Below are 10,485 nucleotides of genomic sequence, written 5' to 3'. Positions count from 1 at the left end.
TCATGGTGTCTCCCCTGCCAGGTAAGTATGCCCTGCTCTCAACCCGCCCCGCTCCCCACGCCCCGACACCAGCCCGCACCACACGCCGACCCGCCTCACAAACATCCCACCTGCTCCGGCCCGCTCCGCCCCTCCGGGCTGCCCACGCCCACACCCACAACGGACCCACGGCTGCCCACCACAGCTCCGCTCCTGCGTTAATGCGCTCCCGTCATGCTGCGCGCTCACTCTGATTTGCATAGCCCCGCCCCACCATCACTCCCCGCCCCGGTTTTTAGCTGCCTCATTTGCATGGCCCCGCCCCGTCCCCTCCCTCACGTTGCTCCTGGCCTGACTCCCGCTCTGCGCTGTGCAATGTGCCCCTGCCCGGCTCAGGGGCCTCCTGTGCCCCCATCCCCGCTCCCTTGTGCCCTCCCAGCTCCGTGTGGCCATAGATAGGCGCCCCCTACACCTCCAGTCCACGCTCCCACCCCATGGTGCTCTGCTGACAGCGGGGTTGGGGTGCTCCTGCAGCAGCTCCATGCACGCACTGTGCCAGCAGCTCCCAGGATGGCACAGAACTGAGCCCAGGCTGCCACAATAAACAACGAGAGAAGTTACAACCACGGGGCTCTGTTTATTAGTGTCCACGCAGCCGCCCCCTACTGCTGATCCACGTTCTTGACCCGCAGGACCACAGGCACCGAGGTGCAGGGGATCATGCCCAGGTCCGTGATGACCAGATCCACCAGGTCGGGCGGTGTCACATCATACACCAAGTTAAGGAGACGCAAGGACTTGTTCTCTGTCCAGCCGCCCAGCTGGGCCTGCCCCTTGCGCAGCACTATCAGGTCATCGGGGTCATCTGCAGAGAGAAGGGATCAGGACACACATGTAGGGGAATGGCACAACAGCTCAACACATCCTGACCAAGAGGAGGAGGAGGGTGCAGAGCCACAAGTGGGAAGGAGGGGGTAGAGCCATACCCAGCTCATTGGAGACAAACGAGTCCGTCTGCACCCGCTCACAGAACTTGTATGTCTCACAGCACACCAGCACAGGCACGTTGTGAGCCTTGGAGACCAACGCGATCTGCGACGTCCCCACTCTGGACATGACGGAGCCATTGGCCAGCAGCGCGTGGGCTCCCAGCAGCACTTTGGACACCTGCAAGAGAAACATGGGAGGCACCCATCAGCTCCCAGTGATCACATTGCAGCCTCCCATCCCGGTCCCATCCACTCCTCACCTCGGGCAGCACGTAAGAAATGGCGTTGATCATCACGTAGGTGCAGTGGATGCCGTGGCGCACCAGGCGCCGCAGCGTCTCCCGGCCCTCCAGCCGCGGCCGGCTGTCCACCACGATCACACGGAAGCTCCGGTCTGTCTGCTTGTGTGCGTCGCACAGCGTGCGGTTCACCAGGGACGAGCTGTTGGGTACCTCATAGGGCTGCTCTGCCTGAGCTTCCCTTCCCTTCCCTTCCCTTCCCTTCCCTTCCCTTCCCTTCCCTTCCCTTCCCCGGCCCACAAACCTGCCCCCCATCCGCCCCAATCAGGGTAGAGCTGAGGTCTGCCCTCACTAGGAGCAGTGTCACCCCCCCACCTGCACTCTTACCATCCGTACACCAGGATCACATCGTTGTCATTTATCTTCTCAAAGGCAGATTTCGAAATGGCTTCAGCTGCCAGAACAATCTTCTCTCGCAGGTAGTTGTCAATGGTGCCCTGCAGCTTCTCCTTTGCCTGGGGGGGGGGGTGGTACCACAAGAAACAGCATCACTTTTGTCCTTTGCCACCTGGGATGACTGTGAGCTCAGCACTGCCCGTGAGCCCCATCCTGCTCCCAGCCTGTTTGCTGAGTGGCACCTCTGCTTCCAACAGGGAAGAACAGACAGAACACACAGGGCCAGTTCCTATCCCAGCACAGAGCTGCCAGCACACCATGGTGCCTCACTATGCACCACATGTGCTCTTTCTGCTGCAGCTTCAGAGAATCATAGAATGGCCTGGGTTGAAAAGGACCACAGTGATCATCCACTTTCAACCCCCTGCTATGTGCAGGGTCACCAACCAGCAGCCCAGGCTGCCCAGAGCCACATCCAGCCTGGCCTTGAATGCCTGCAGGGATGGGGCATCCACAGCCTCCTTGGGCAACCTGTTCCAGTGCGTCACCACCCTCTGATTGCTGGCTCCCCCCATTTTACAGCCCTGCTCTTGACAAACTCCAGCCCATCAGCCTACAGACAGGGCAGCCTGGTTGGAGCCTGCAGTTTGTGTGCAGACACTCACCTCCTCCTCTCTCAGGGTATCAGGGAGACATGAAATCTCCTTCTTGAGGAACTTAATGGCATTGCCCATGCTGACTGAGAGGGGCCGGCACTGGTTCAGGAAGCTGCAGAGAGGAAATGTGCTTAGCTCCAGAGTAGCCTGGAGGACAAGAATAGAAAACAGGAAGATGCAGCTGGGCTGGGGATGGCAGCCAGAGAGACAGAACCAAAGCCCCAGTGAAGCTCCGGTGGAACAGAAAGCTGGAGGTGGTTGATGGACCACAACAGTCTCTCTACTCTGGCACTGGGTCCCCTCACCTGATGTGTGGCTTCAGCTTGGCCACTAGGTCTCTCGATAGCTCCTCATTAGGGGGTGTAGAATAATCCCGAATCAGCTGAAACAAGAAGGACAAGCGTGAGTTTGGCCAGGCATTGCACGTGCCCAGCCTCCCCCAGGAGCTCGCAGCCCAGGCACTGTGTGTACTGCACAGCCTGATGAATCTTTGCAGGAAGGGAAATAGGGAGCTCTGGGCTTCAAATCTGCACAACTAGAACAGGAGCCCAGCAGGACGGATGCTTGAGGCCAGAGCAAAGAGGTGTGGAGGGCACTGAGCAGAACCATAGTCCCAGTAGCTGGGGGACAGAAAGAGATGCTGGTGTAACATCTCTACTGCCTGGTGGGCTCAGGCAGTTCCCATACCTGTTTGAAGACTTCCAGCAGAGCGATACAACGGGCATTGGAACCATTGATGATACCCTGGGAGTACTGGAGGCCGAGGCGCACTACAGCTGGGTGAATTACTGTGGAGGGGATGCTGCAGGGACAAAGGTGACAGAGCTGTCAGCTCTGGTGCTCCAGAGCTCAGGAAAGGCCAAGGCACGCTCAGGTTCCTCCACAGCAACCCAAAGGATGCACTAAGGAAACATCTGTCAGCCCAGCCCTACTTGCTCCATGGCCATGTTACAGACAGAGAGGCTAAAGCAGAGCCATGGGTCTGGGCTGAGGAGGCCACATACCTCATCTGCTGTGTCAGCGGCTTCTTCCGGCTGTACTGGTGTAAGTGGGAGAACAGGTTGACCTTGGTACCATAGTCCTGCCTCAGAGGTACCTAACGCCAAACAGCATCAATGATGACTTGTCCAAAGCTATCACCCAGCCCTGCTTGTTCCAACACCACTCATTTCATCCCACACTTACTGGCTGGGCTACATCAAAGGTTCCCTCTGCCATGCCTGAACGTGACACCCAGCACACAGAACCGAGGCAGAACCGTCCTGCAGCTCATATACTGCTGCACAACCCTCCTCCTACCTGCTGCCGCTCCAGCTTCTTGGCCAGCTTCCTCTGGGCAGCGGGGTCATCCACCTGCACGTGCTCTGGCAACCGCTTTACCACTGCGAGAATAACAAAGAGGGTGGCAGCAGTGAACTGCTGCAGCCCACACCCCAATGGCAAGGCATAGCACTGAATCACAGAATGACCCGGGTTGGAAGGGACCTCAAGGATCATGTAGTTCCAACCCCCCTACCTGGCAGGGCCACCAAACATACACCTTTACTAGATCAGGTAGCCCAGGAGACCCCATAGATCCCCATAGACCCCATAGATCCCCCATAGAGACCCCATAGAGCCCCACAGAGACCCCATAGATCCCCACAGAGACCCCATACATCAGGTTGCCCATGGCCCCATCCAACCTGGCCTTGAACACCTCCAAGGATGGGGCATCCACAACCTCCCTGGGCAGCCGGCAAGGCCCCAACCCACCCACACCCAGCAGTGCTATCTTTACCTGATGGAGGCTCAGTGGGGGTCAGCCTGGCCTTGGCAGGCACAGCTCCCTGCCCCATCTCTGCTTTCTTGGCCTGTTTCTGTGCCCGCTCCGCCTCCTGCTTTGCCCTGCGCTCTGCTCGCAGCTCCGCTTTGCTCTTGCCCCCCTTCTCGCTGTCATTGGGGACATTGGCTGGAGGGGCCGCGGGGTGAGGAGCAGCTGTAGGAGACACTGAGGGTTGGCCTGTGCCCATCCTCTATCGCTGACACATCCCAGCCTGTTCCCCCGGTCGATCCCTCACCGCGGTGCTGTGCGTTGTCCAACGCCGTGCCCGGCTCCGTGTGTTCCGGCTCCGCTCCCTTCTCGCTCCGCTTCTTCTTCTTCTGCTGCTTCTTCTCCTTCCGCAGCTGCAGTTTCTCCTCCCGGGACAGCTCGGGGCCCTGCGGGCACACGGTGAAGCAGCCCCGGCCCCACGCCTCCCCCTCCCCGATGCTTTAACCCCGCTCACCTGCACTACAGCCGGTACCGCCGTGCCCGCACCTGGAACGTGTCCGCCGTGATCCATGTCCCGTCCCGGTTCGGCCCCACGCTCCCGCCCCGTCCCGCACTCCCGTCTCGCCTCGTCCCGCTCCGCCATGACACCCCGCCCCGCCCCTTCCACCTCCGGGCCGGACATTGCGGCTCCTGCCGCTGGCAGCGCCCCCTGGCGGCCGGAGGTGGCGGCTCACGGCGGGGCGGCGGTTCCGTGGCGCTGCGGGGCGTTGCGGGGCGGATCCCGGGCAGCGCCATCGCGTTGTGCCCCGCGGGGCGGCGCCGCGCAGCGCCGGGCCCGACATGGCGGCGGAGCGCGGCCGGTAGCGGTGGGCGCACACGACGCCCCCTGCCCGGTGCCGCGGCCCCGCCATGCACTTCTCCATCCCCGAGACCGAGACCCGCTCCGGAGACGGCGGCGCCGCCTACGTGGTGAGCGGGGGCGGCCGCGGGGCCAGGGGGGGTCGCAGCCGTCGGGGGCGCCGCGCGGCGCTGCTCGGCCCCGCCCGGGGATCGGGGGGGGAGGACCGGGGAGCCGCGGCCCGACCGACAGACCGAGCAACCGACAGACCGACCGACCGAGTGACCGACCGAGCGACCGACAGACCGACAGACAGACCGACAGACAGACCGACCCGCTTCCTGTTGTGCTCCGTGCGGGTGAACGCCCTCCCGCCCCGCTGCGGGGCCCGGAGCCGTGCTGCGGTCGGTGCGGGCCCGGAGCTGCCCGCAGACTTTGCCCTCGGAGCCGCGGGACTGACCGGGAACGAAGCGGGGATGGGCCTGGGGTCGGCCGAGCCCCTGAGAGCCGCATTGCTGGGGAGCCCCGAGCGGCTGAGAGATGGGGGCACGGCCGGGATGAGATCCGAGTGAGGGTTGGATCTCACGGGCTGTTTGCACCGGGAAGGAGCCGGGCTGCGGGGTTGCACGGGGAGGCGGCGGGGACACCGACAGCAGAAGCGTTCGGGGAACACGGGGATGTGGCACGGAGGGTCACGGAGCTGATGGGATGGGATGGGATGGGATGGGATGGGTTGGGATGGGATGGGATGGGGTTGGGCTGGGTGAACATCGAGGTCCTCTCCGACCTGAATGATGACTCTGTGGGTGCTGCTGCTCGGTTCCGACCCGATCCTCTCCCCACTGCAGGCCTACAACATCCACGTGAACGGGGTGCTGCACTGCCGGGTGCGCTACAGCCAGCTGCTGGGGCTGCACGAGCAGGTAGGGAGCAGGGCACAACGCAGCTCTTGCCTGCTATGTGCCATCCTGCCTTGGCTCCTGCTGCCTGGGAGCAGGCGATGATGAGCTGTCTGCTCATCGGAGCCGTGGTTGGGTGTCATTGCCATCCCTGTCTCTCCGGGGGCTCTCACAGCGCTCTGCTCTCTTCCCAGCTAAGGAAAGAATATGGCACGAACGTGGTACCAGCCTTTCCCCCAAAGAAGATCTTCACGCTCACCCCAGCGGAGGTAGAGCAGCGGAGGGAGCAGCTGGAGAAATACATGCAGGCTGGTAAGCAGGGGACTGCAGCACAGGGCCAGCCACGTCCACCCACGGTAGCTCTGCCCAGGTTACCTTCCTGTGGCCACCCAGGCTCAGCGCTGGCCCCTTCCTCCTGCATTGCTGAGCTTGCAGCAGTCGGTCTCGGTGTTCCTGGCTGTGCTCTGATAATAGCTGGCATCGTTCCCTGAACGTCGGCCTGCAATACACAGCACCGCCAGTGCTGCTTCTCAGTCCAAAGCCTCTTCCCTTTCCCTGCACCAACAAAGGTGCACCCCTCGATGCTCCCATCTGCAGGGAACCCAGGGCTGTCCATGCACACACCCTGCACTCAGCATGTGCTTTGTCTGGGTGCAAACACTGAGGGGCTGCAGAGCAGGTGGGAGTTGATGTGGGTCCCTGTGCCTTCCCAACTAACGCTTCTCATTGCTTGTCTTCCACCCCAGTGCGGCAGGACCCAACGCTGGGAGGCAGTGAGACCTTCAACAGCTTTCTACGCAAGGCCCAGCAGGTGGGAAGGAGCTGCTAGGCTGGGGTGATATGAGCCAGGAGTGAGTTGGCAGATGGGGCCGGGCTGCCAATCCCTTCTTTCTGCAGGAGACGCAGCAGATCCCTACGGAGGAGGTGGTGCTGGAAGTGCTGCTTTCCAATGGCCAGAAGGTCAAGGTCACCATCCTCACTTCAGACCAGACGGAGGACGTCCTTGAGGTGCCGGAGCTCTTGTGCTTTGTGCTTGCCCCAGAGCAGGGTTGTCCTTGGGAGGGGGATGGGGAGCGGTGGAGCTCTGTGATGCCGTGATCCCTTGGCTTCTCCATTTGTTCCCCCTGTCCTGTCCCATATTTAGCAGATCCCTGGGCTGGATCCTACCGGGGGGCTGCAGGGTGACGTACAGAGGTGCTGTTGCTCTCAGTGGTGACCTCCTGCTCTCGCTCATAGGCTGTGGCCTCAAAGTTGGATCTACCAGATGACCTGGTAGGCTACTTCAGTCTCTTCCTGGTGCGAGAGACCAAGGATGGAGCTTTCTCATGTGAGTAGAGCACGCTATGGGCACTCAGTCCCACAAGGGCCTGGTGGGCTCCCCCAGCCCTGAGCCTCTGCTGAGCTGCCGTTTCCCTGCAGTTGTGCGGAAGCTGCAGGAATTTGAGCTGCCATACGTGTCTGTCACCAGCCTGCACAACCCTGAGTTCAGGATCATCCTGCGCAAGAGGTGAGCTGCAGCAACTCAGCATCTGGGGGTGCCCTTCAGGACTCCCTGCTATGCAGAAGGACCCTTCCACTTCTGCCATTGACCCACCTGTGAATGCACTGCGTGTCCCCAGTGATGCTGGGCCTGGACTGCCCTACTGGGGTTGGTCCTTGCGTCTGTTTTCCCAGGCGTGGTGCTGCCTGCCTGTAGCAGCCCTGCAGAGAAGGAGCTGGCTGTGCTGGTGGCCAGTAGGTCACTGTGAGCCAGCAGTGCCTTTGTGGCCCAGGAAGCTGACGGTGTCCTGGTTGACCAGCAGTTGACCAAAGGTTAACCATGAGCCAGCAGGGGTTCTCCTCTTCTCTGTTATGCCCTGGGCATCTGGGCTGCCCAGTTCAAAATTACTCTGTGCAATGTCCTGTAGCAAACCTGCTTTAGCAGGGAGTTGGACTGGATGATCTCCAGAGGTTCCTTCTTGACCCTCCATGGTTCTGTGAGAGGGATGTGGCTGCTAAGTGCTATTGAAGGGACCAGGCTGTGGGGGCAGCCCAGCTCCACGTCCCTGCATGTAGGACAGTGTTCTCCCCACAGCTGTCAGGAGCTGGGGAAGAAGCTGACTCGTGTGGTTCCCTTCCAGCTACTGGGACTCCTCCTATGATGACGATGTAATGGAGCATCGTGTGGGACTCAACTTGCTGTATGCACAGGTGAGGGTCTGTGTGGCCCAGCAGGGTGAGGAGGGAGGCACCACACTCCCCAGTTGGCTGCTCTGCAGCTCTGAGGACTTTGGGCCCAGCTGCTCACCAGCCTCTGCTTCTTGATAGACGGTGTCAGACATCGAGCATGGATGGATCCTTGTCAACAAGGAGCAGCACCGGCAGCTCAAGTCTCTGCAGGAAAAAGTCTCCAAGAAGGAGGTAGGGGAGGGCGTGAGGCTGTGGTTGGAGTAGTTGCAGGTGCCTGACTGGCCCCATTGCCCCATAAGAGCCCCAGGGCTGAGCTTGGTGCCCACTTTCCAACCGATGGAGCTGCCTGTGGGTGCTGACCTTCCCTGGCTCTGCCCACAGTTCATCCGACTGGCGCAGACCCTGAAGTACTACGGCTATCTCAAGTTCGATCCCTGCGTCACAGACTTCCCCGAGAAGGGATGCCACGTTGTCGTCAGCGCCGGCAACAACGAGCTCAACTTCCAAGTGCGGCTGCCGAGTGAGCAGATCAAGGAAGGCAGCTTCAAGGTTACACGCATGCGGTGCTGGCGGGTCACGTCCTCGGTGAGTCCCTGGAGGGCTGCTGGGACCCGGCTGTGACAGCTCAGCAGGAAGCCTGCTGGCCAGTCTAGAAGGCTGGGGAGGGTCTCAGCCATTTGGGACATGGGAACTGGCAGTGGTGAAAGGCCTGTGTGCCTCAGCTTGTGTCTGTGCAGGTGCCCATGAGCAATGGTCCCTCAGGGAGCAGCCCAGGGAAGTCAGAGGTGAAGCTGGAGCTGGCTTTTGAGTATCTCATGAGCAAGGACCGGCTGCAGTGGGTCACCATCACCAGTCCACAGGTAGGGCTGCCTGCACACCAGCAGTGGAAAAGGGTGGGAATGAGGGGCAGCTTGAGGGAGAGGTCTGGGCTCAGCATGGTGTGTTGGGAAGGCCGTGGGGTGTGTGGGGCCGTTGTCTGATAACACTTCTCTCTTGTAGGCCATCATGCTGAGCATCTGCCTGCAATCCATGGTGGATGAACTGATGGTGAAAAAGTCAGGTGGCAGCATCCGCAAGGTAAGGGTTGGGTAAGCATGTTGTCCAGGCGGGTCCCATCTCATCCCTGTGAGTTTGTGAGGTCTAGGCTTGGCCTTGCTTGCCCTCCTCAGCATGGGGCCAGCTGAAGGATCCCCAGGAGGAAACTCAGCTCCTGGAGCTACCTACCCATGGGGACCCCGCTACTGAGTTGAGCTTCTCCCCTGCAGATGTTCCGCCGGCGGGTGAACGGGGCCCTGCGGCGCTCGGACAGCCAGCAAGCCGTGAAGTCACCCCCATTGCTGGTAAGTGTGACTCCTGCCCCTGTAGGGAGATGAGTGCTGCAGGTCAGGTACCAGAGCCACAGAGGTTCCACGAGCAGGGCTGTCGCTCCTGTAGCCTTGGGATGAGACAGAGTTGGCCCTGGGGCCGTCCCTGAGTGAGGGAGGCAATTATGGCTGGGCACTCCCAGACCTCACCTTGAGGGTTGGCAGCGCTGGCCAAGGGCTGGTGTGAATAGCAGTGAGCACGGGGAGGTGACACATAAGGCTGCCTGACCGTGCTGTCCCCCCAGGACTCGCCTGATGCCTCCCGGGAGCCGATGGCCAAACTCTCGGTGAGTTGTGTGTGTGTGCAGCGGGTGTTGTCACCCTGAGATGAGCTGGAGCGCAAAGGGGATCCTTATCACATCTCTTTTCACAGAGCAAACTCACCTCTGTCAGTCTGCGAGGGATCAGCCACTCCAGCTCTGCTAACGATGTGGGCGCTAACGACTTCCATGGCAATTATGCCTTTGAGGGCATTGGTGATGAAGATCTGTAGCCGCTCCCCCCTCCTAGGACAGCACTGGCCTGAGGGCCCCAGGGCCTTCGCTGAGGAATGTACAACCTGCAGACAGGTTGCAATCAACGTGCCTCTCACCTGCTACCATCCACCTTCCCCTGCTCCCCAAGGGCTGGGGGGTGCATCCCCAACCCACCATTGCCTTCAAGGCTGGGGGCAGCTGAGCTCCTTTTGCTGCCGGCTTCCCATGGGGCAGCCTGTGCCGGTGCCGAGCCCTGGAGCAGGTGTCACGGAGCCCAGCCCAGCTCTGGAGGGGCAGAGCCCCCCCTTCTCCCACCCTGGGAGGACCTGGGCCTACATCAGGCCTGGCCCGCTGTGTGGGCAGGCGGCCGCCCCAGGGGGTGTTGGCAGCAGCCCGGTGGCACCGAGCGGCCCTCGCAAGGCTCCATAATGCCAAATTAGCCTTTAGGTTTCTGCTCAGAGACAGAGTGCAGTAAGCTGTCTCCGGTGGGGCTCTGCGCAGAGCCCTGTCTCTAACCCGCTCGTAGACTCCAGTGTAATCTAGGCTTGTAACCACCTATCTCCTGCTGCTCAGACCGACCAGAGCATTAATGGACAGTAACCAATGTTTACATACTGCAATGATGATTAAAATGGATCCTGATTGGTACTTGGGCTGTCTCTTGTGGGGTGGCAGCCATCGCTCCCCTCCCACCTCGGTAGCCCCACATCCTCTCCTGAAGCAGAAC

At 61.0% G+C, this 10,485-nt stretch overlaps 2 protein-coding genes across 3 annotated transcripts; one reads left to right on the top strand and one right to left on the bottom strand.

Moving 5' to 3' along the window:
- Positions 1 to 596: 596 nt before the first annotated feature.
- On the bottom strand, positions 597 to 4,709 carry EIF2B4 (eukaryotic translation initiation factor 2B subunit delta). The gene is made up of 12 exons (XM_015859564.1): positions 4,527 to 4,709; positions 4,320 to 4,458; positions 4,040 to 4,237; positions 3,559 to 3,641; positions 3,264 to 3,355; positions 2,947 to 3,061; positions 2,565 to 2,641; positions 2,269 to 2,371; positions 1,595 to 1,722; positions 1,229 to 1,409; positions 966 to 1,146; positions 597 to 844 (listed from the first exon to the last, which is right to left on the bottom strand). Exons 1-12 carry the CDS (start codon positions 4,692 to 4,694, stop codon positions 642 to 644), a joined length of 1,668 nt encoding a protein of 555 aa, XP_015715050.1. The 5' UTR covers positions 4,695 to 4,709; the 3' UTR covers positions 597 to 641.
- Positions 4,710 to 4,808: 99 nt separating this feature from the next.
- On the top strand, positions 4,809 to 10,406 carry SNX17 (sorting nexin 17). Of its 2 annotated transcripts, none has more exons than XM_015859570.2 (15): positions 4,809 to 4,981; positions 5,699 to 5,773; positions 5,944 to 6,061; positions 6,496 to 6,560; positions 6,647 to 6,757; positions 6,986 to 7,076; positions 7,169 to 7,256; positions 7,870 to 7,939; positions 8,057 to 8,149; positions 8,300 to 8,503; positions 8,641 to 8,778; positions 8,918 to 8,995; positions 9,184 to 9,258; positions 9,528 to 9,569; positions 9,656 to 10,406. In XM_015859570.2, the coding sequence occupies exons 1-15, from the start codon at positions 4,922 to 4,924 to the stop codon at positions 9,773 to 9,775; spliced, it is 1,428 nt and encodes a 475-aa protein (XP_015715056.1). In that variant the 5' UTR covers positions 4,809 to 4,921; the 3' UTR covers positions 9,776 to 10,406. The 2 variants fall into 2 exon arrangements, with proteins under 2 accessions (XP_015715056.1, XP_015715057.1); XM_015859571.2 differs by having other exon boundaries at positions 4,810 to 4,981; positions 8,656 to 8,778.
- The last annotated feature ends 79 nt before the right edge of the window (positions 10,407 to 10,485 follow it).

The sequence above is a fragment of the Coturnix japonica genome, chromosome 3 (assembly GCF_001577835.2).
Source record: "Coturnix japonica isolate 7356 chromosome 3, Coturnix japonica 2.1, whole genome shotgun sequence".
Lineage (NCBI taxonomy): Eukaryota > Metazoa > Chordata > Aves > Galliformes > Phasianidae > Coturnix > Coturnix japonica.
Note: the sequence above shows the minus strand (reverse complement) of the source record. Positions and strands in the feature narration are given on the sequence as shown.

Bases quoted from the DNA above. Each gene is read 5' to 3' on its own strand.
- EIF2B4 (XM_015859564.1), bottom strand. From the start codon at position 4,694: ATGTCCGGCCCGGAGGTGGAAGGGGCGGGGCGGGGTGTCATGGCGGAG. The intron at 4,459-4,526 runs GTGAGCGGGGTT...GTGTGCCCGCAG, and splicing joins CGGTACCGGCTGTAGTGCAG to GGCCCCGAGCTGTCCCGGGA. The intron at 3,062-3,263 runs GTATGTGGCCTC...TTGTCCCTGCAG, and splicing joins CCGCTGACACAGCAGATGAG to CATCCCCTCCACAGTAATTC.
- SNX17 (XM_015859570.2), top strand. From the start codon at position 4,922: ATGCACTTCTCCATCCCCGAGACCGAGACCCGCTCCGGAGACGGCGGC. The intron at 5,774-5,943 runs GTAGGGAGCAGG...CTCTCTTCCCAG, and splicing joins TGCTGGGGCTGCACGAGCAG to CTAAGGAAAGAATATGGCAC. The intron at 6,062-6,495 runs GTAAGCAGGGGA...CTTCCACCCCAG, and splicing joins GGAGAAATACATGCAGGCTG to TGCGGCAGGACCCAACGCTG.